This window comes from Phocoena sinus, chromosome 4 (assembly GCF_008692025.1).
Source record: "Phocoena sinus isolate mPhoSin1 chromosome 4, mPhoSin1.pri, whole genome shotgun sequence".
NCBI lineage: Eukaryota > Metazoa > Chordata > Mammalia > Artiodactyla > Phocoenidae > Phocoena > Phocoena sinus.
In genome coordinates this window covers 29,026,705-29,051,188 of record NC_045766.1, presented here as the reverse complement: position 1 = coordinate 29,051,188, position 24,484 = coordinate 29,026,705, and the positions used below count along the sequence as shown (strand labels likewise).

Genomic DNA, 24,484 nt, shown 5'->3' with positions numbered 1-24,484 from the left:
AGTCTTTACTGAGAGGATCTGTGTGCATTTGGGGCACTCCTTCAACACTCAGCTTGGCAGTTGACAGCTCTGCCTTAGCCTTTATTTCCTGCCTGTTCAGAGCTTCAAGTTTAGCCAGAGGTGAGAGCTTAAGACCTTCTCAGGTCTTTCCTGAACATATTCACAGCCCTGAGCATGCATACAGCCCTGTGCTTGCATTTGGCCTTCTAGATTTCCAGGAATATATTGGAGCTTTGAACATATTATTCTCCGCTTTTTCCTCTTAAGCCCTTTGGTTATTGTTTTGTTTGCCCTAGCTGTTACCCACTGCCTGTAAAATTGTTTTTGACAAACACCCACCCAAGGGAGAACGTTTTATGTACTGAGTAAGCTCAGAGGTCAAATAGAAACAGCTTTGCAAGTGGGGGTCTTCTAGGGAACCACCATACAGGTCAAATAATGACAATTCTATAGGAATAAATCTTTGAAATTCTGCTCCAGTGTGCTCACTCTGGTAACTGCTAGGCTGTATTAAGTGCAGCAGGTTGTTATTTTTAAAGGCTATCGTGTAACTGAGAGCTGGAGATGAGACTAGGGCACTGATATTCAGCTGTTTTCTTGAATTAAGACTCCCCAGGTTTCTACAATCCTTTGGTTAGTTTCCAGAGTTCTGAAAAAGTTGATTCAAACAGTTTTTGCCAGTTTTTTCATTGCTTTTATTATGGAAGAGAGAATTTTTGGAAGTCCTTACTCTTCCATTTTCAATTATGTCACCCTCAGGCCATTTTTAATTAAGTGCAATCAGATAATGGCATGAGTTGAAGGCTGGATGTATTTTCTTGTTCCAGTTCCATTCTCTCTTATAATTAATGCCTTTTAACCCTTTGAGATTCTAGAGAATTTAGGCTTAGGAGCCGGCCTGCCTGGATTCAGATCCTAGCTCTGCTACTTATTAACTTTATGACCTTGGGCAAGTTACTTAACTTTTCTGTGCTTTAGTGTCTTCATCTGTAAAATGGAAATAATGATAACACCTACCAAAAGGGTTGTGACAGTTTTAAAAGTCAGTCTGTGTAATGTACTTAGAACAATGTGTGGCCCATAGTAAGCACTCAAGAGATTACCTGTTTTCGAAGTTACAATGTTGAATAATTTTAGATAATGTGCATCTGTTAGTTTTGATTGTATTTTTTATATATCAAGGGTTAACTTCCATTGAATATAAATTAGGAAAATATTGTAAAAGAATTCTTATAAAATATGTTCTTTAATATTTCTATAGAAATATGAGTCCAAGAAGATGTGCATTTCTTATATGTGGTGTTACTCAGTAAGCATTAAAAAATGAATGGAAATCCCAGATAAAGTATGATGAAGAAAGGTATCATCATGTTTATTATTTATAATAATATCTGTTTATTATTTTTATTAGGTTAATAATAATGAAATGGTTGCTTTACAACGAGAACCCGATAACCCTTATGATAAGAATGCAATTAAAGTAAACAATGTGAATGGAAATCAGGTCGGCCATATAAAGAAAGATCTTGCAGCTGCCTTGGCCTATATCATGGACAACAAATTGGCTCAAGTTGAAGGGTAATGCACTTTTGGAGTTCAGTTTTAATAATTGTGAGTTGTAGTGATCTCTGAATGTAAGGGTATGTAAAGTTGCCCTGACAACTTTTGTCGCTATACCTTTAGTATGCATTCAATAAATGTTTTAATTCCTTTTTCATCTGCCTGCACTACCCTAGCCATCAAATAGCTGTTCCCTCACTTTCCTGGTAAATTACTACCATGGAGAAAAATAGACTTTGGTTCAAATATTAGAAAGTCCACACCATCTTTTAAGAAAAAAGCTTTTTAAAAAGCCTTTTAGTGCATTGATTTGAGAAGTTTGGAAGTGTTTGTTTAAATCAGGTTGTAAGCTGATAGCCTGTGATCAGATGTACATGAGTTTGGTTTTGCCTACACAGTGTTTAATTTCTTTTCAGTTATTTCCGATATTCAAATATCTGGACATTCTACATTTTATGCATATTAATTTTCCCTAATTATACAAAATTATTTATAAATATTTCTCTTGATAAATGGAAGATCTGGTAATGCAGGATACTTATTTCCACATGACGTCATTTGATTGGAGATAAGTAGCAGCTGTTGCATTATCTAGGCATATACCTTCTTAGTTCTACCACCTGTTCCTTTTTTAAAACTCCCAGTCTCTTTGGTTACATTTTCTCTTTTATGCGTTTGTGTCTGTGACCTCAATTTTAGTATGGGTTGTTTAGGATATTAAAAGGTGAGTTTGAAAGATAGATATTTAGCAGTGTCTTCTCACTTGTTTACTTGTTTTCTCCTTTCTCAGTTCATCAAGTTTTTCAGATATTGAGAGTAAACTTTCAGTGAATCCTGGATCAGAAATAGTTCTTGGAAATCCTTCCCCATGCTCCCAGAATGGGTTGCTACACTCAATGGTTCTGTTAGTGGAAGCTCTGCCTTCTGAATTAAACTTGCTATTTTACTTATCTTATGATCTTGGTAATAGGCTAACTACGCATTTAAACACTTTTACCTCACCTGAGTTTCTTCTGGCATTCTGGTCCTAAAAACTGCCTTTTCTTCTCGTTATTGTTGGTCCTAGTCCGTGTCCTTTTTCTTTCTAGTCTGCTCAATTAGTTCCTTTCTGTTTTGCTTGCATGCGGAATTTGAACGTGGCAGTTATTTAACAAGATTTTTAATGAGACTTAAATGTAAAAAAATAACACTTCTAATTTCTCTTTTTTTTTTCTTTCTTAATTATAATAGGGTAGTTCCTTTTGGTGCAAACAATGCTTTTACCATGCCTTTGCATATGACTTTTTGGGGAAAAGAAGAAAATAGAAAAGCAGTTTTAGATCAGTTGAAGAAACATGGATTTAAATTGGGTCCTGCACCAAAAAGTAAGTTCAGGGTTTAACCTACTATTATTGTGATATTGTTAAGATGCTGGAATTGTAAAACATTTATTCTCTTAAGTAATACCTTGAATTTGGGTGGCTAAATTAATTAGTGCTGAAGGCTCCAAGTTCTTTTGTTAGGAATCTTTTTAAGGAAATCCTTGAATTTTTTTTCTCTTTATTTTGAAATAACTATAGATTCATAGGAGGTTGCACACATACACAGAAAAATGTGCAAGGAGGTCCCTCCTCTAACTTCCCCCAGTGATAATATCTGGAAATCCCTGACTTTAAACATTCTCTTTAATAAGTTATAGACGATAAGAATCTCCCAATAGAGAATGAAAAAGTATTATTTGTTTTTCAAAAGTTTGTTTAAATAATGTGGAATTCTTTTAATGTATTTTTTGAATAACCTAGCAGATTTAGTTTTAAAATTTTTTAAACACATATAAAGGGAATTTTTAATTCAGCTTATTAGACAAGCTTTAAAAGCTATTTACTAAAAGATAATTTATTTCATTTGGTGATTTTATTCTTTTCATTTTGTAAATTATAGCTTTAGGATTCAGTTTGGAAAGTGGTTGGGGCTCTGGAAGAGCAGGACCAAGCTATAGTATGCCAGTTCATGCTGCAGTACAGATTACAACCGAACAGGTGCACTTCTCTTCTATTTCATAACTAAAAGTGAAGAGTGAATTTTAAATGCTGAAGGTTGATGTTTAAAAATATAAGATAAATATGCATCTGTTAGTATTAGTGATCTTTATATTGTTATGGAACATGTAGAATAAATAAAATATATTGCAAATATTTATGTAGAAAGAAAGCAGTGATAAGGAATATGTCCACATACATGCATTCATATATACATTGAAACACACACATTGCTGTATACACCTGTGATGTTTTACTCTGTTTTGATGTTTTTGTATTATTTGAAATTTTTAAAATAGCCGTAATTTTTAAAAAGTTGAAACTTGAAACTTAACTCCTTTCAGGAACGTTGCAAATGCAGTGCTAAAAAAACTAGTTCTGAATCTCTGGCCTTAGTCTATTTCTTTCTTTGTCTGCTTTGTGATCCAGGATACTGTTATGCTGGGTTAGTTTGAGGAAAAAAGGGTATAAAGTAAATTAATGCAGATCAATCTACCAATTACATCAAAATTTTTTTTGTCTCTACTCATCAGTGTTATTAGTCTTTTTATATTCTAATTGTAGTTACTGTACTTTCCCTGCTCATTGTTAGAAGGGCTTGAGCCTGTGTCTGTCATTCTTTTTTTTTTTTTAATTTATTTTATTTTTGGCTGCGTTGGGTCTTCATTGTTGCACGCAGGCTTGCTCTAGTTGAGGCAGGCAGGGGCTACTCTTCCATGCGATGCGCAGGCTTCTCATTGCAGTGGCTTCCCTTTGTTGTGGAGCGTGGGCTCAGTAGTCATGGTTCTCAGGCTCTAGAGCAGTCTTAGTATCTGTGGCGCAAAGGCCCAGCTGCTCCGTGGCGTGTGGTATCCTCCCGGACCAGGGCTTGAACCCATGTCTCCTGCATTGGCAGGCAGATTCTTAACAACTGTGCCACGAGGGAAGCTCTTGAGCTTGTGTCTGGTGGGTAAACCCCAGATTACCTCTCCTCACTTTTTAGATTTGGCCTGATTTCTTCTGGGCTGTTGCTATGTATTTATTTGCTAATTTACAAAAGTAATTGTAATACATATATGTTACTGTACGATTGGACTAGATCAGTTTAAAGAACCAACTAAAGATTAGCATAAGATTGAAATTATCCTAATATTTTGTAGCACATAGCAAATTTCTGATTTCTGATTATTTCTGATTATTCATAATAATCAATGAAATGTCATTTACTTGAAAAAGTCAAATATACTTGGTAGGATCTGCCAAAATGGTTTGAATACAGCTAATAGAATCACAGAATTTCAATGGCAGAAGGAACCTTAGAGACACTCTAAATCTAGTTCATCCCATTTCTTTTGTGGTAATAAGATGCAGGGCCATATACGTAAAGTGTCTTGCCCAAAGTTATATAAAGGTTTTTTTGTGACAGAGTTGTGACTGAAACCCAGGACTTAAAACTCTATCCTGTATTCTTTCGACTGTAACAGTTACCTAAAGGATCTATTTATTCTGCCATTATTGAGCAGCGTAGTATCTCAAAGAATTAATTTATTTTATGTACCTTTTGGTATTCGACTCTTTTAGTTAATTAAATGACTTGAAATCTCTGAATTAAGTGCAATTATTGTTTGAATTGGTTTGTTTCGTAATGTTTCTTGTTGCTGTTTGTTGTAGCTTAAGACAGAGTTTGACAAATTGTTTGAAGATTTAAAGGAAGATGATAAAACTCAGGAAATGGAACCAGCTGAGGTACTGAGCCAGTATTTTCTATTTAAAAGTATTTGGAATTTAAAAATACGGTATTAATCTATACATTTTTCATCACAAGATCAACTTTCCTAGATTCTGCATGGGGTAAAAGAAAGGGCTTATTGTATTTCTATTTATAACGTTTCTTTTATTTATAGGCTGTTGAAACACCATTGCTTCCACATCAAAAACAAGCTCTAGCTTGGATGGTTTCACGGGAAAACAGTAAAGAACTTCCACCATTCTGGGAACAGCGAAGTGACTTATACTATAACACAATAACAAATTTTTCTGAAAAGGACCGACCAGAAAATGTTCATGGAGGAATTTTAGCTGATGATATGGGTTTGGTAATTATATTTTTCCTTGAGTTAATAACATTTTATTTTGTAACTAAGATTTTATATGAAGTAACTTTGAAGTATATAGAGATGGGAATATGTTGGTGCCAGTTTGGGACTCGATATCACTGTGAGTGTAGAACATAATTTTTCCTGTGGTTTTCGCTTAAAATAATGCTGAGTTTTTTTTTTTCTTTTGTCTTGTTTGCCTAAGGTACAATTAAAATAATTGGCAGTAATGATATAAACATGTGTTTTTCAGTTTTCTTTTGAAATTCAGGGTAGCTTATCTTTCATGGGTTTTCTTAAAGAAAAGATATGATTCCTTACACCAGCAGTTTTTATACTTTTTGGTCTCAGCAACTCTTTATGTTCTTAAAAATTATTGAGGATCCCAAAGAGTGTCTGTCTTTGTGGGTTGTCTCTATTACTATATCTATTAATATTTATGGTACTAGATATTAAAATTTTTTATTATTTTAAAAATAACAGTTAAAAAACTCATTATGTGTTAACAGAAATAGCATATTTTTCAATGAAATGTACTCCAAGACAAAAGCAATTTTGATGAGAAGACTGGTACTGTTTTACATTTTTGCAAGTCTCTTTAATGTTTGGCCTAATAATTGACAGCTGAATTCTCATATCTATTCTTTCATTCATTCTGTGTGATACGTTGTTTTTGTTGAAGAATACAAAGAAAATTAGTCCTCATGCAGATACGTATTTGAAAGGGAGTATTTTAAAAGACTTTTTAAGATAACTAGATTTTCTTTGCTACAAGAAAATTAAGCAAATATTAGTTTATTAAAGGTTAATAATTATAATGTGGAACTTTTTTGTTTTTTGGCTGCACCATGCGGGATCTTAGCTCCCCGACTGGGGATCAAACCAGTGCTCCCTGCATTGGGAACACAGAGTCGTAACCCCTGGACTGCCAGGAAAGTTCCTATAATGTGGAACTTAAAAAATCATATCAACGAACTTTTTATACTTTGTTTCATTAATATCCATTGGTGTAGCTTGCACGTTGAATGGATATTTTACCCATGCATGGTTTTTAGCATTAGGTGTTGCTCATTTGGAATATATTGGTTCACTGAGTTACACAGATCTGCCAAATGTTGATGCATTTCATTATACAATGCAAAAAAATTTACATTCATTGATACTACTGCTGATCTTATTAGAAGGGCATTTACATTTGGGAAGCTTTTCTACTCATAGCGTTGGATGCAAGTTTTCTAACATAATTTTTGCTTGAAAGCGCAAATTTTATCATTAACAACAAACACTGTCAGTTGTTTCCTTGGAGTTGATAGGCTCATTTTATTCATTTTTTTCAAGAAAATGTCTGCCACTCAGTCATGAATAACTAGTTATCAGTCATTCTTTCAAGTTAAAATGGTGGTACTTGAAAGTGACGATGCATGGTAGCTAGTTCGGCTTGTAATTCAGTCTCACAAGTGATTTTTCTCTAGATAACCTTCATATTTTGGTATGCAAAAGAAGTATTTTGTGTACTTGCCATCTTGTTACACAGAATATTTAAAACATGTATACTTAAGAGGTGAGATTTGGTAAAATGAATGTGTACTGCTTTATCAAGAACATTCTTTTTGTGGGCTTCTTAGTTGCAAAGTGCCAGCTCCTTAGTTGCAGCATGTGGGCTCCTTAGTTGTGGCAGGCAGGCTCCTTAGTTGCAGCAGGTGGACTCCTTAGCTGCGTCAGGCAGGCTTCTTGATTGTGGCATGCAAACTCTTAGTTGCGGCATGCATGTGCAATCTAGTTCCCTGACCAGGAATTGAAAGCAGCCCCTAGCACTGGGAGTGCAGAGCCTTATCCACTGCGCCACCAGGGAAGTCCCTCGAGAACATTCGTAAAGAGCATTCTTAAAGTGAAATTGTTTCTTTGGTTTGTCTTTTTTTTTTTTTTTTTTTTAACTGTATGTGGCGGTTAAAAATACAGTGACCACTAGTATAATGTAGTGCCAACTGCTTTGTGTCATGCTAAGGCAGTAGCAGTTTTACCCACCATTGCTTTCTGTGGAATTACTACAGATATCAACACAAGTAAGGTCTTAGTAGAATTATTAAAATAGTTTTGACTGCACATACTTCTGAAAGGGTCCTGGGGAGCTTCTAGGACCTGTGGACCACACTTTGAAAACTGCTGCTTTACAATGCTTTCAACTTGAAAGAGGTTTATTTCTATGTTGCTAATTATAAATTCAGCTATGGAAAATAATGAAAATTTTCATGATTCTGTTTTTAAAAAATGCACAAGAAATATCTTGTCCTGTATGCTTTATTGGTAAGGTATATGGTCTTTAAGTCTTGGAAATATCTTTAAATGAAATTTAATAAAGTAATTATCTTATGTCCATACTGGGATTACTAACCATTTTAAGTTAGCTCTGAATTACATGGCAAGCAAGTAGTTGTAGTTTTGTGATAAAGTTATTAGTTCAGGGTTAAATGTGACATTTAAATGGGAGTCATTCAGTAAAGTGACATTTCCCTAAAAACATACGTTTATGGAAAACTTACATACTTGTACTGCTAGCTGCTCCAGCTTAATTCATAGTAGTCAAAAACTGGAAACAATCTAAAGGTCCACCAACAGGTGAATGCACAAATAAGTGTGCCATGTATGCATATACGATGGAATATTAGCAGTAAAAAAACACAATGAATTGCTAATAAGCATTTCTCTATATTACTCCATTCTTCTTAAGGAACAACTTATACCAGCTCATGTCACCACATGCTCTGAATCAGGGCTAGGCCTAAAATTGTATTGAGCAGAAGAAACTAAACAAAGAAGAGTACATTGAGTAATTCCATTTATATCAAGTTCAAAGGCAGGCAAAATTAATATATAGTGATAGAGACAAATCAGCCGTTGTCTGGTACAGAGGTGGGGAGATGGACTGCAGAGGAATACAGGGCAACTTCTAGGTGATAAAATTTTTCTGTATCTTAATTGTGTGGTGGTTACACCAGTGTATACAGTTGTCAAACCTATCAAACCATACACTTTAAGTCTGTGAATTTCGTTGTATGAAAATTATACCTCAATTAAAAAAGGATTAAAAATACAAAGTGACATTTCTCAATGATGCTTACAGTATTTTACACAGTAAATTATTTAATACTCCTAGTAATATGGCATGGTAAAGCATTTACTAACTTAATGAATGAAATAACTTCACTAATATGTATATTATTTGGTATAATAATTAGCATACTTCTGTGGCCCTGAATGCTGTTTGATATTTTCTTACTTGATTTAAATATTAGTTTCGGAATGTTGTCTGGTCAACTGGGTTTCAGAATCTGACCATTTTTCTTTGTAAAACATTTTAAAGGGCAAAACTCTGACAGCCATTGCAGTGATTCTTACCAACTTCCATGATGGCAAATCTCTTCCTATTGAAAGAATTAAGAAAAATCAGCTGAAGAAGGTGAAGTATTAGTGTGTTTTTTCGAAAGTCTCTGGTTTATTGTAAAACCTTTTAATTTTGTCATTAAAAAAATTTTTGCCAAAAAATTGATAATATCTGGTTTTTAGAGATATGATGAATGGCCTTTCTCGTGTTGCTGATAAGAGTGAAAGTTTATGCTACATTCTTGAAGGCAATTTGGTAATGTGTATCAGAAGCCTTAAAAGTGTTTGTAATCTTTGATTCAGCAGTGCCATTTCAAAGAAACTAAAGAAGTTATCAGAAATGCATTTTTTCCAAAGAGAAAAATACAAGTCTATTTCCCCAGCATTATTTTAAAGGCAGAAAAGAGATACCTGTCAATAAGTTAACAGTTAAATTATGATACAACCTTAAAATTTAATATTATGCAACTACAAAGTCCTATTCTTGAAGAATACTTCCATGATCTTTTTTAGTTAAAAGGCCAGATACACCTCTGTGTATAGAGTTTGAGTCTTCATTTTGTAAATACATATTTATATACGTCTTAAGTGTAGTCACACATACTGTATGTGCCAAAATGTTAATAGTGATAATTATGTCCCAATGATGAGAGAATGGGTGACTATTCTTGATGTTTAATTTGTGTATATTTTTATATATAGCATATATACACATAATACATGTATATTCAGTTTCTAAGAATTAATAATGAATTAGTTTTGTAGGGAAAATAAATGTTATAAGAATGAAACGGTTGTTCTTCATTCTCAGCTGAAAATCCAAAGAACTTAAAGTAGGAAGTAACTAGGTGCAAGGTGTATGCAAAATATCTCTTTTTTGGACTTTTCTCTACTGTTCTTCTTATTTTTTACTTTTCAAAGATGCTGCATATCACTTTCCTACAACTGTTTATTAAGATTCTATTTTATTAATTTCTGCGCTTAGTTGCATTTCCTTCTTCGTACTTTTAGTGGGAGTTTAACTCTGTTGTTAATGTCTAAGATTCAGTTCCCTACCCTGAATAGTCCAGTGCTTTCCACGTCTGTCCTTTCTACATTTAGTTATTAAAACTGAAGAATAGCACCTAAGACTACTTATAGCTTCATTGTCAATTACCAATTAAAAAATTATCATCAATAAGGCTTTCCCTTTTTCTCCAAGATCAGCCATGCATTTAACATGTTACGTAGTAGGAAGGTTTTAGGATATTTAGTTTGCTATATTAGTTGAAATTGAGGCTGAAAATGTGATTTCCAGCTAAGCATTTATTGCAACAGAAATTTCATTATTTCAGATAGATTTGGATATTCCAAGCTTACAGAGTGAAGTGTTATTAAATTTCATGAGATTGGAGCATAGTATGATTTGATAGGTTGGACTTTATATCCTTGAACTCTATGAAGAAAAGGCTTACTAAGAGTCATTTAATATGAAATGAATAATGTAAAGGACATCCTTTATTTGTAGATAAACTTTAGAATTATTTTTGCATACTATTTAATATAATATAAATGATTGTACTGATTATTGAAGACTGGGTAGAATGATGAAAGGCATATTTTTTTTAAGTGACAAACCTTTTTTTTTTTTTAATTTTATTTATTTGTTTTTGGCTGCATTGGGTCTTTGTTGCTGCGTGCGGGCTTTCTTTAGTTGCGCCGAGCAGGGGCTTACTCTTCGTTGCAGTGTACGGGCTTCTCATTGCAGTGGCTTCTCTTGTTGCGGAGCACGGGTTCTAGGCGCACGGGTTTCAGTAATTGTGGCTCGCGGGCTCTAGAGCGCAGGCTCAGTAGTTCTGGTGCATGGGATTAGTTGCTCCACAGCATGTTGGATCTTCCCGGACCAGGGCTCGAACCCGTGTCCCCTGCATTGGCAGGCAGTTTCTTAACCACTGAGCCACCAGGGAAGCCATGAAAGGCATTTTTAACATCAGTTTCTTGAAGCTAATGCTTTATAAAGTTAATTACCTAAATAACTTCTAGTTACATATCTCTAAAAATGGTACATCTTGGATTTTTAATTTATTTAGACTCATACCATTGGAAGGGGATAGATTTTCTTTTCAACCACATTTTAAGTAAAACATAAACTCTAATGAGATTTTGCAAGATGTTTAAATTTCTATTTTTTAAAAAACTAAAATAAAATATCCTTTATTGGCCCTAATTCTAGGCAAAAATTACATTGTACTCCTGCTAACCAATCCTGAACACCACTCTGAGGTTTTGATTCAAAATATGACCTACCTTTCACAATATGACCTATACCTTTCTTTTTATTTTTTATAAATTTATTTATTTATTAATTTTTGGCTGCTTTGGGTTTTCATTGCTGCGCGCGGGCTTTCTCTAGTTGCGGCGAGCGGGGGCTACTCTTCCTTGTGGCGTGTGGGTTTCTCATTGTGGTGGCTTCTCTTGTTGTGGAGCACGGGCTCTAGGCGCACAGGCTTCAGTAGCTGTGGCGCATGGGCTTAGTTGCTCCCCGGCATGTAGGGTCTTCCTGGACCAGGGCTCGAACTCATGTCCCCTCCATTGGCAGGCAGATCCTTAACCACTGGGCTGTCAGGGAAGGCCTACCTTTCTTTTTACACTGGAAGAATTAATTTAATTAAACCCAATTTTATTTGTCATTCCTACCTACAGAATCAAGTCTAGAATTAAAAGTAAGATTAGAGGAACCCTGCCCTACTAGACTCAGTTGAAAATATTTCACAGAGAAGTATAAAATTTTACTTTTATAGAAGTTCTTGTGCTCATGTACACATCGTTGCACTTTGAAACAAAGGAGAACACATGAAGGGAAAAGGACAAAGTCAGAGTTGGCAGGGAAAATCCCTGATAGAGTAAGGGAGGAGGCATTCTGAAACCTGACTATTTCATCTACCCATTCTGGGAATTCCAGAAAAAAAGGATGTCAGTGGCAGCCTCATTAAAGATCTATTAGGGACTCTTGGTTTGAAAGTTTGTAGTCTTAGAATTCCTTCTAATTCTAAAGTAAATCCCATTTTGTGAATGTTTCTCACAGTAACTAATATGCCATTTATAATTGAGGTTTGCTTTTTGTATTCCTTTTGAAAAGGTTAAGACAGACTAGTTTTCTTTTTTGAGATACCTGTGAAAAAAATTTTTCATCAGTTTGTACATTTTTCTCCTTAATGCACCTCCTTCCACTGCTCCAGAATAGGGTAGCAATTTACGTAGTCTTTATTATGTAAAGTAAAGTAATATAAAATAGGATGCATTTTTAAGTTTACTTAAAACTGACGGCAGTACTATGTAAGAAATATGCCTTTTCATCCAGGAATGTAATGTTTACGATGAATCTATGAAACTTGGAGGGAACAATACCAGTGAAAAGGCAGATGGACTAATCAAAGGTAAACTTTAATTTTGAACATGACCCCATGTTTGATTTAGATTTTTCCAATTTAATGACGTAATTCCAGCTTTGGCTTAGTACTATACAAAAATTTCAGATCTTTTTTTCTAAAGAATCTCATGAGGACTGGTAGGAAAAATTTCATCAAGGAAGCGATGCGATGATGGAATTGGCTTGGTAGCACATTAGAGGAGGAAAAGCAGTTTTGGTTGAGGAAAAAAAAACCATGAAAGGGCGGTTAAAAGCAAGACAAAACACAGAGTATATTGCTCTGGGACCTCAGTAGTTTATGGTATTTATAATGTAAACGAGTAACAGCAGAATGTGCATGAATAAACAGCAGGTAAAAATAGAAAGATAGATTAGAGCCAAATTAGGCAGAGGAGAAATGAGAAGGGATCTGTGGATTTAACAGTTACGTGGCTGGATTTAGCAGTCAGTGACTTTCATAAAATTAATTTCTTAAGATTGCTTAGAACAGAGCAAGACTAAAATGATTCTAAAATAAGACTAGTAGATGAAGAACTGTTAATAACAACTGTGTGCTGTTATGAATTTTGCTGTGTTTCAGATAAGAGAAAACTAGTTGGAGAGAGAGGCAGAATTGAGGGCTTTTGGGGGGCGTGGTTTAAGAAGGAAATCCATGGATAGGAAAAGATTTTGTATACAATGGAGAGAATAATTTGGTGGCCTGTGGGAGGAAATGAGATCAAGAAAATAGGTACATGAGTTAGCATGAGAAGGAAAGGAAGTAAGGTTGAGGAAGAATATAGATAATTGAGGGAATAAAAAGGTAGGAAAATTGATAATTTATAGAAGATGACATCTGATTTTTTTTTGTAAAGTGAAGTAGGTCATCTGGGAGTAAAAGGAGTTTAAAATCTAGGCAGAGGATCCAGTGTAGCATAGATCATCCAGGTGAGTGGGTAGGGAGAACATGTGATAGGTAAAAGAGTTGCTAAGTGATACAAGGTGACCCTAACCCTAATACCACCTGTTTATTGTTCTTTTTTTTTTTTCCAGCAGCTCTTAGCTGCCTTGGTATAGCAGGAAATTCAGCCAGTGTAGGGATTGGCTAGATGACTACAGGGGAAAGACTGGGCACAAAAAAATTGAAGGTACTTTTCAGTGAGAAAATACTAGATTAGGAAACTGTAGAGAGTACAGCTGGCTGATTGAAAGAATAGGAATGACGATACTAAGAAAGTTGAGCTATTGAGTTGGAAAACCAAGGTTTTAAGAAGGATACTGCTAGTCTAAGACAATTTACTAATACTCTGTATATTTGTCCTTTTTTTTGAAATAGAAGGATCTAGATGTAGTGGAGAACCCAGTATTTCAGATGACAAGGGAAAGAATAAATATCCCAAGTCAGAATTCTCTAGCTCCCGCCCCAAAAGGTAAACTCTGTTATGGTTTAATTTTATGTAATATGTTTAAACTCTTTCTCCGTTTTCTTACATATGGGAGAGAGCTATGACCGTTATCTCAGTTGCAAAGTTCTTTCAAATACATTCTTTAATTTGAAACTGCTAAAGTCATTGTGACTTAGGCAGGTAGACCGTTCTCATTTTATAGGTGAAAAAAAATAATATATAAAAGAGCTGAATTGGTAATTTTTAATAATCACTTGTCTTTCTACTATTTTCCTATTTCTTTCACATAGGAACTGAGATCTAGCTCTTGGGTGTTTTGCTTTTGTTAAGACTTTAGAAGAATTTTCTTTATGAATTTGAGGAGTTGAGAACTGATGTATATGTGTCGGATGGTTTGACAAAAGCATTCTTTGCTCATCTGAGTTCTTTCTCACTTTACCTTTAGTGGAAATAAGACATGATAAAGTTATTCATGGAGAGTATTATATTAATGTAGACTGGAGGGAGAATTTGAATAAAACACATAATGCTCCTCTACTCTTCATTTGAATCTGTTAACTTTATAAATTTTATTTACTCTCTGAGGTAGATCTAAATACTTGGCTTTTGTGTTTTATTGTCCACCATCAATATCTGCAGGCATGACCTCAAATCTGAGTCCCTCTTAGCTATTCCACCAATAGAGATTTCAAAACTGGGGCTTTGTTAATTGTTCTCTATCTTTAGTACCTGTCTGAACTGAGCACAAAACCAGGACTCATGAGTTTCCCTCTCATCTAGATATCAAATCTTATAACTCTGAACTGACCATGAGCGTTGGTAACAGGGCACTGTTAGATAGCCCAGATCAGATTAAAGAGTGTGGAAATAATGATGACATGGGAAAAACAACCACCAACACACATACTATAATAAATATATACTTACTGTGCAACAAGCACTATTTTAGAGGCTTTGCATGTAGTAACACATTTTATCCTACAGTGGATTGTATCTTTATTCCTGTTTTCCAAGTGAGGGAACTGAAGCTTAGAAGAATATTAGGTGGCTTGCCTAAAGTCACATAGCAAATAAATGGTGGAATGGACATTTGAATCTAAGCAGTCTCTCTCCAGAGTCCATTGTTCTTAGGCACTTAACCACCGTATTGTACTGTTTCTACACAGAATTTATAAAAATTTTCACTGTGAAAGAATTATATTTTTGCCCCTTAGCTGCCTATTTCATTATATTGGAGGGTTATCTTTGATAATCAGAGTCACTTCTTTTTTGTTCTAGTTTTAATATAAGTGTTTGAATTGAATTACCAAATACTGAACAAAGTGTTGAAGGGATTACTATCTTAGAATGGTTTACTTTCTCAAACTTATTTTAACGATAGTGATACTGCATTTTGTATAGTGAATGCTTCTGGCTACGAAAGCAAAATGCTTTCAGCAAATTTGACTTCCATTTGTCAAATAAAAAATTTTTTCCCTTGATATTTTTTCAAAAAATAAACCGGGGCAAGACAAAAAGCATTTGTATTAATTACATTTATTAAACATAAGTTTTTATATCCCATTTTGTTTTGGATTGATAAAAAATTTGTGTATACTTAATTTTAGGAGAAAAACTGCGGTACAGTACACTGAAAGCAGCGATTCAGAGGAAAGTGAAACAAATGAATTGCCACAGAAAATGAAAGGTAATAGGAAGTGAGTTTGATTTGATAATGTGTCCTATGTTTTAATTTCCTAATGTGACCAATGTTATATTTGGTTTTGCTTTTAGGCAAACTGAAAAATACACAGTCAGAGACTAAAATCAGAGAAAAAGGTATGTATATCTCAATATCCCCTTTTTTAAAAAATATTTATGTATTTATTTGGTTGTGCTGGGTCTTAGTTGTGGCAGGAGGGCTCCTTAGTTGCGGCATGCACGTGGGATGTAGTTCCTTAAGCAGGGATGGAACCCGGGCCCCCTGCATTGGGAGCATGGAGTCTTAACCACTGCGCCACCAGGAAAGTCCCTTTCTCAGTATCCCTAATCTACACTTAAAGATTATTAAAGTAAAACCTCACTGATTTGTATCTGTCTGGCTTGGAATTCTTTAGTAATAGGTCGTAAACTTGACTGCTTTTTACATTTGAACTATTTATGCTTATCAAGGGTGTTAAATGAGGGAAGCAAATTGAAAGAACAGTTTCAAATTAAAATTTAAGAGAATATATTTAAACCAGCTTTAGACAAAACAAAGTACTCTCTACTAATAAAATGACTTCAATAAAACCTTTTTTGTATACGTATAAATTGTAGTTACAAAAGTAGGCTGAGACTGCCTTGTCAGTATAGTACTACTATTACCGTTACTTAGCATTATACAGATTTACAAATATTCAGTGAGTATCTTTACTTTTTCCTTTATCTTTAAAACATATGGTTTACTTTGTTTTAATCTGATCGTGTTGTATTCCTAATAAGTTAAGAAATTGTATTGCACTTGGAAAATAACTCATCATCATTGACTGATCTGAAAATTTGGCAGCATCTTCATTAAAAGTTAAACACCTGTTTCATTGAAAACATTCTCCTTCCACCTGGGAGCTGAATCACTTTGCATATGGCTGCTTCTACTTTCACATCTTTCCTCAAGAGAAGCAACAGTGAATCATGAATGACTACATTTCTTCTTTGAGCTGGAAAGATAGTGTCAAAAGAGGCAATTTTGGTTACTAGAAATTATTTTATTTTTATTTAGTAATATAAGCTCTTAAGAAAGTGTGGAAGTGGTATTATATTTCCTATCCTTAGAAAGTACCTGTACTTAAGTACAGGAGAGAATTGGTTTTCAAATATCTTAATGATTCTGTGGTTTTTACTTCAGCAGGATCATCTAAGGTTAAAGAAGATGCAGAGTTTGCATGTGCACTTACTTCATCTACCCCTGCAACCAAAAAGAAAATGTTGAAAAAGAGTAAGTAAATCTGCTGGGTTTTTACCTTTCGTTTGGTTTGTTTTTTCTGTTTTTCAAAGAAAAAAATTTTAAATGACAAAAGTTATAAAACCGTTTTATAAGAAGTTAAGAAAGTAGAGAAAAGAAAAAAGACAATCTCATTTTTAAAAGTGCACTTTGATGTATTTTCTTATTCTGTTTGTTTTAGTTAGGTCAAAAAATATGATGGGAATAGGTCCCTTACTCATCTGAGTAGCATAGATATTTTTTCTAATAAAGGCACAGAGCAATTTATGGCTGCTTTAAAATTTAATTTGGATTAATTAGAATTATTACAGAGATTTATTTTTGGTATGAGAAGAATATGCTTTTCAATTAAAAATGTAAGTGATCTTTATTATTACTTTATATTTTGTAATTCATAGGGAAATGACAGTGCTTAAGAGTCTGAATATTTGAAATAGAAAGAGATTGAACTGTGGTTAAGGTGATCTGGGACAAGTTATTATATCTCTGCACCTTAGTATCCTCTGTTTTACGTGTTGGAGATACAGCAGACAAAAGTCTGTTTTCACAGAGCTTATGTCTGATGTTCGGGGGGGAATATAAAATAAACAAGTAAACACATAATTAAAATTTAAAAACTTTTTTTAATTGAAATATAGTTGCTGTATAATATTACCTGTTATAGGTGTACAATATAGTGATTCACAATTTTAAAAGGTAATACTCCACTTACAGTTATTATAAAATATTGGCTATATTCCTCATGTTGTACAGTATATCCTTATAGCTTATCTTATACCTAATAGTTTGTACCTCTTACTCCCCTCCTCCTACACTGCCCCTTCCCTATTCCTTCTCCCTACTGGTAACCACTAGTTCTCTACATCTGTGAGTTTGCTTCTTGTTTTTTATATTCACTAGTTTGTTGTATTTTTTAGATTCCACATATAAGTGATATCATATACAGTATTTGTCTTCTCTGTCTGACTTATTTCACTTAGCCTAATGCCTTCCAAGTCCATTCATGATGCTGCAAATGGTAAAATTTTGTTCTTTTTTTTGTGTGTGTGAAAACAGTTGTTTTATTTATTTAAAAAAAATTTTTTTGGCCACACCACTTGTCTTGTGGGATCATAGTTCCCCAATCAGGGATTGAACCTGGGCCACAGCAGTTAAAGCACTAAGTCCTAAGGGAATTCCCAAAATTTCATTCTTTTTAACAGGCAATATTCCATTGTATGTATATGCTACATCTTCTTTATCCATTTCACCTGCTGATGGACACTTAGGTTGCTTCCATATCTTGGCAATTGTAAATAATGCTGCTGTGAACATTTGGGCTGCATGTATTTCTTAGAATTAGTGTTTTTATCTTTTCTGGATATATACCCAAGAGTGGAATTGCTGGGTCATATGGTAGTTCTATTTTTAGTTTTTTGAGAAACTTCCATACTGTTTTCCACAGTGGCTGCACCAATTTACATTCTCACCAACAGTATATGAGGGTTCCCTTTTCTCTACATCCTCACCAACATTTGTTATTTGTGTTCTTTTTGATGATAGCCAGTCTGACAAGTGTGAGGTGATATCTTGCTGTTGTGATTTGCTTTCCCTGATGATTAGCGATGTTGAGCATGTTTTCATGTGCCTGTGGCCATCTACATTTCCTTTTTGGAAAAATGTCTATTCAGGTCTTCTGCCCATTTTTTAATCGAGTTGTTTGTGTTTTTGATATTGAGTTGTATGAGCTGTTTATGTATGTTGGATATTAGTCCATTATCAGTCATATCATTTGCAAATATATTCTCCCATTTAGTAGGTTGTCTTTTTGTTTTGTTGATGGTTTCCTTTGCTGTGCAAAAGCTTTTAAGTTTAATTAGGTCCCATTTGTTTATTTTTGCTTTTATTTCCTTTACTTTAGGAGATGGATCCAAAAAACACTGCTGTGATTTATGTCAAAGAGTGTTATGCCTGTTTTCCTCTAGGCATTTCATAGTATCTGGTCTTACATTTAAGTCTTCAGTCTATTTTGAGTTTATTTTTGTATTTGGTGTTAGAGAATGTTTTACTTTTGCATTCTTGAACATGTAGCTGTCCAGTTTTCCCAGCACCACTTACTGAAGAGACTGTCTTTTCTCCACTGTATATTCTTGCCTTTTTTTTTATTGTAGATTAATTGATCATAAGTGTGTGGGTTTATTTCTGGGCTTTCTATTCTGTTCCATTGATCTATGTGTATGTTTTTGTGCCAGTACTATACTTTTTCTTTTCTTTTTTTTTTTTTGCGGTACACGGGCCTCTCACTGTTGGGGCCTCTCCCACTGCGGAGCACAGGCTCCGGACGCGCAGGCCCAGCGGCCACAGCTCACGGGCCCAGCCGCTCTGTGGCACGCGGGATCCTCCCGGACCGGGGCACGAACCCGCGTCCCCTGCATTGGCAGGCAGACTCTCAACCGCTGCACCACCAGGGAAGCCCAGAAGTCCCTCATTTTAATTCTTCCTAATTTCTCTTCATAGAGGCACATTTTTGTCATATCTTCATTGACTTTGTGTATGTTTGAGAAAAAAAAAATAGCTGAAGTATGTATCTTCTTTCAGGAGCATCTGCAGTGGAGAGTTCAAAGAAAACTGATACTGAAGAGAGACCAAGAACAACACTGATCATCTGTCCACTTTCTGTGTTAAGCAACTGGATTGTAAGTCTTCACAGCCCTTTAAAAACATGTAATTTATATTTGTCTGACACTGTAAAAAGAGTCTTTCATTGCAAGAAATATGCTTGGTCAGCACTTTATATTTAAATTGAAGTAACTGTTAAGTGAATTGGGATTATATTTGCTGAACTGAAGTTATTTTTCTTTGAAAATTTATAGTAGAGAAAGAAACATTGTCAGTTGCTGTCATAAGATTTGGCTTGTACTTCTTCCTCTTCCATTTCTGTCCCCCAGAGTGTATAATTTAAGACCACACCTTATTTATGAACTGTTAGAGCCTCTTTTTTAAGAACACCACTAATGATAACTTTTGTTTTTATAACAGCTTATAACATTTAGTGAGCTCCTATGTGCTCAGTTTTTTCCTAAGCTCTTTTCATAGATTTTCTCATTTAATCTTCACAACTATTATTCTCATTTTCCAGGTGACCGAACTGAAACACAGAGAAATTAAGTAACTTGCCTAAGGTCATCCAGCCAATAAATTGGTGGAGCTGGGATATAGTCTCCAACATTCTGACTCTAGAGCCTATGCTTTTAAGGCTACCACCAGAAAATATTGTCTTTTTTTTTTTTCTTCTTCTTCCAGATTGCTTTTCTGTTCTAAAACATTGCATTGGAATGGAACCTCTTTATGTGTTATGTGTAGGAGCAGCTTGGTTCTATTTCCTTTCCAGTTTGAGCTTCAAGCTGCATGTTATAATGAAATAATAACTCTGTTGGAAGCATTGTGAACAAAAAGACCACTGGATGTGAACTTCCATTCTTGCCATCTCCAAGGTTATCTGCATCTCTCCTGGCCTTTCCTCCTCTAATCTCAGAGGTGGAAGAGGTCCTACTCTTTGTAAGAGCGATACCTTAGTCTGTACATTAGATTCCATCTCTTTCTGCCTTTTCATTTTGTGTGTTATTTTTCCCCTTGCCTGGTTATTCAGTCTCTCTCCACTGGCTCTTTCATGAAACATAGATCTTTTACATTTTTAAATACTTTCTCTTGATTATGTCTCACCTTTAAGTTGCTACTCTTCTTGCATTCACTGCCTTAACTCTTGGGGTTTAATTTCCACTTCATGCTTTTATTTACTAACTCCTTAGCTCATTGTAACTTGGCTTCTGCCACCAGTTCTCTAAATTTCCTTGGAAAAAATTTGTAGTTATTGTCTAATTGTCAAATTCTGTGACCTCTTTCATATCTTCTTGACTTTTATGTAGCTTTGCCTTCTTTGGCTGTTATCTTTTTATTGTAAGTTTTTGGTGTATTTATCATTTTTTTAATCACACTGTCTTCTCATTAGTGTCATTTTTCCTCTTAGGACCAGGATGAGTTTTAGTTCTCTCTTGCTCTTTTTTTTTTTTTATTCCAACAAAGCTATGCTATTTCTTTTGATGTGTGGTCCATTGCTGGAAAGACAGTACATGGGTACTTGAATAGCAGTTTCAGGGTGAGGTTTACAAGTATTAATGGAGGTGTAAACAAAAGAACAGTGACTTTTTAACTGCTTGGGGCCATGGATATGTATTTTTAAAATCGGTAATTAGTATGTCGTTATAATTTTATATTTGGAAAAAACCCAAAAGTTTAGTATATAAACATAAGAAAGGAAACCTTGGCAAAATCATGCCTACTGAGGTTATGGAAAAACTGACTTTGAAAGGAATGAGTGATGGTTGAGCATATAGGGATAAGAATTAGAATTTTGCAATCTCTCGACAAGCTGCTCTCTTCCAAGCCTCCCGGTAACATAACCTAGCACCGTAATAAACAAGCTAGAAGTACCTTATCTTCCCTTCTTTGTCTTCAAACATGGGAAAGAATCCAGTTAAAGGAGGAAGATACCAATCCCACTTACACCACATAATTTTTCTGGATATTCAGACAGATTATTTATCCTCCCAATGGAAAATTAAATAACACCTGTTTCCTTCTCACAGACACACACACGCAACCTAGCACAGTGACTAGAAACTCAGTACTATAATTCTCTTTCTCCAAAAGAGTTAATTTTCTTTTATGTCAAGTCTGATCTTTCCACAGATATTCTGTTTCATTTCAAGATAACCCGTTGATTCAGTTTTCTCTTACTGTACTTTCTCCTTTCGTTTTCCACCAGATTTCTTGATAAGATTCTCTGCATTTTCACCTTTACTCTTTCATGTTTTATCCTCTTTTCTGTATTTTTGCCTTAACTGTTTCAGATTTCATTCTCTCTTTAGCCCACAGTAAGTCTGGTTTTTGCTCCCACCCTCCGTAGAAACTCTTTTTGAAGGGCTTCAAAGACTTCACTGTTGCCATGTCCAGTGAGTTCCCTTTTTCTTTTCCTCTGCCCTGACTTTGTTTCCCTTTTATTACTTTTTGTTATGTGTTATTTTGTAAATCTTCAATCCTTTTGGTAAAGAGAGGGAATGAACATAAACTACAAATTAAAAAATTGATCTTGGGGCTTCCCTGGTGGTGCAGTGGTTGAGAGTCCGCCTGCCGATGTAGGGGACATGGGTTCGTGCCCCAGTCCAGGAAGATCCCACATGCCACAGAGCGGCTGGCCCCACGAGCCATGGCCACTGAGCCTGCGCGTCCGGGGCCTGTGCTCCGCAACGGGAGAGGCCACAACAGTGAGAGGCCTGCATATCGCAAAAAAAAAAAAATTGATCTTGTATTCATTCTTGAAACTTTGATATTCTTTGGTCCCCTGCCCAAGATTTTGTTTGCTATCCCAATTTTCTGACCACTGTTTTTCTCTACCTCTTCCTTCCATGCTTCCTATGTAGTCTGCCTTTTTTTCACTTAAAGCTTTTTTTTTTTTTGTATTATGAAAATTTGTAATGAGATCTCCATTAGTCATCTAGATTCAAGAATCAAAAGTTTACCACATTTGCTTTATTTTTTTCTTTGCTGGAATATTTAAAATCATATCTCAGACATCATGTCTTATCTCCCAATGAAGCATAAGCTGTGCTCTTTAAGTATTGCTCTCTGCAGGCTTTTCCCCTAACCTGGTTTCCTCATTGTATTTGTTCTCCTTAGAAAATCTTATTCATTCCTGTAGCTTCATGTACTGTCTACTGATAACTTTAAAGTCTGTATCTACACCTGCATTACAGGCCAGTATTTAAATTTTTGGAGTATATTTCTCTAGTCAGATATTCTATGGTGACCAAAAATTTTAAATGTCTAAAATACTCATTATTTCTTTCTCATCTTTATGCCTGCTTTCCCTTCTTTTTTTAAACGTCTCTGTATCTTTATCACACAGTTCTAGTAGTTATTTTAAGTATCAGAGTCGTCTTTTGTCTTCTCCCTTTTCTTCATATCCCATATTTAATTAGTTCTCAAGTCCCATCAGTCACTGTCTTTCACACCAGTCCTTTCCATTCTGTTCTTACTTTTGCCAGTCTGGTATAGGTCTTCATCATCTTTTTCATTTTTCATCTAATAGTTTCCCAGCTGTGTCTCCTTAGTACCTTCTGTCTCTTTCTAATCTTTTTTTTTTTTTTCCTGCTCAGAATCTCCCAGATCTACTGTTTTCTTGAGTTAAAAAAACCAAAGCAGACAAAAAATTCTCAAGTTTTTAAAACTGATCATGTTGTCAGGGAGGACAGGGACCAGGTCTTGTTTTTCTCTTTAGCTGCACCACCTTTCTGGTTGATACCTGGCAAACAGTAGGCCTATAATAAATGAATGAAAGTAGATACTGTGCTTGAATCTCTACCTACATTCTTGAAAATATTGCCTATTGTTCTTTCGGTGTTTAATTTTGATAATATTAAGTCACTAAATGGAAGCATTAAAGACCCTTTTTGTAAAATACTAAATTAAAAAAAACTTACTGTTTTAAAAAAGCTTGGTTGTTTTTTCCTTCTAAAAATGAAGTAGCTGCCCACTGGTAGGGACAGGCAAAATTTATATAATGTATTATTATTGTATATATGTCAGTTTCCCTGGCAGTAAAATAACTAGTATTGTTATTATCATCATTGTTGTTGTTTTAGTTTAGATTGCATGAAACTTGTTTTTATGCAGTTTTAGTAGTTTGATTTGTGACACTACTGCCAAAACAGTACATTTTATACACATATTGAACCTGACACTAACCTATTTCTTATTAAAATATTTCTAATTTTCTTTTAGGACCAGTTTGGACAACATATAAAATCAGATGTGCACTTGAATTTTTATGTTTATTATGGTCCTGATCGTGTTAGAGACCCAGCCTTGCTTTCGAAACAGGATATTGTTTTGACTACATATAATATTTTAACTCATGACTATGGAGTAAGTACGTTGATACTCAGAGATTTTCGGAAGTTGAATTTAATTAATTGCTTCAGGTTTCTAAAGTGTTCTAAAATTCAGGCTTTATACTCTTCCCTTAATATATAGGAAGTAAATAGGAAATTTTTTTTAATAAAATATTTTATTAAAATTTATTTTACCTATATCTTGTTACTTTTTAAAGTGTAGCTGCTGGAAAATTTAATATGACATACGTGGCTTGCATGACATTCCTATTCGACAGTGCTGCTCTAGACCCTTTTTCCAGAAGCATTCATGTGCATACATATCCACATAATTTTGTATATAATTTCAGGAATAGGAGTGCCCTAAATCCCATCCATGGGTTCTAGCCCCAAATTAAGGATCTCTAAATCAGGAGCTTCACAGGTTTCTTCAGGTGCAGCATTTACCACACTATGTGCACAGATTTACCATACTGTACAGATGGGGAAACTTGAGCATCAGGCTGTCCTCACAGCCCAACAGCTGAGCCCAGGGACTTCATCTGCTGGGGTGTGGGGCTGCCTGGCCCTCCTGTACTGGTGTGGAGGGCTGGCACTGGGGGTCACCTTTTGGAGGGTGATGCTGCAGCTCTGCCTTTCTAGTCCCCCCAAGAGGAAATTGTTTTTGAATATTCTGCAAAAAAAAGAACAAGGTTTGACTTCCTTTAGATAATAATTTAGGAATATTTTATATTTAGAACACTTAAATTTTAAAATCTGAATTGT

At 34.9% G+C, this 24,484-nt stretch overlaps 1 protein-coding gene across 5 annotated transcripts in view; it reads left to right on the top strand.

Moving 5' to 3' along the window:
* HLTF (helicase like transcription factor) overlaps window positions 1-24,484 on the top strand; it is a 59,565-nt gene that overhangs the window by 14,787 nt on the left and 20,294 nt on the right. For 2 of the 5 annotated variants that reach the window (XM_032630528.1, XM_032630527.1), the window contains 13 exons: window positions 1,412-1,578; window positions 2,791-2,924; window positions 3,481-3,578; window positions 5,229-5,303; window positions 5,462-5,653; window positions 9,015-9,110; window positions 12,375-12,450; window positions 13,759-13,852; window positions 15,436-15,515; window positions 15,602-15,646; window positions 16,695-16,784; window positions 19,368-19,465; window positions 23,610-23,753. In XM_032630528.1, the coding sequence (XP_032486419.1) occupies window positions 1,412-1,578; window positions 2,791-2,924; window positions 3,481-3,578; window positions 5,229-5,303; window positions 5,462-5,653; window positions 9,015-9,110; window positions 12,375-12,450; window positions 13,759-13,852; window positions 15,436-15,515; window positions 15,602-15,646; window positions 16,695-16,784; window positions 19,368-19,465; window positions 23,610-23,753 (1,389 nt within the window). The remainder of the gene's footprint in view (window positions 1-1,411; window positions 1,579-2,790; window positions 2,925-3,480; window positions 3,579-5,228; window positions 5,304-5,461; window positions 5,654-9,014; window positions 9,111-12,374; window positions 12,451-13,758; window positions 13,853-15,435; window positions 15,516-15,601; window positions 15,647-16,694; window positions 16,785-19,367; window positions 19,466-23,609; window positions 23,754-24,484) is intronic. The other 3 variants (XM_032630529.1, XM_032630532.1, XM_032630531.1) reach the window with 3 other exon arrangements.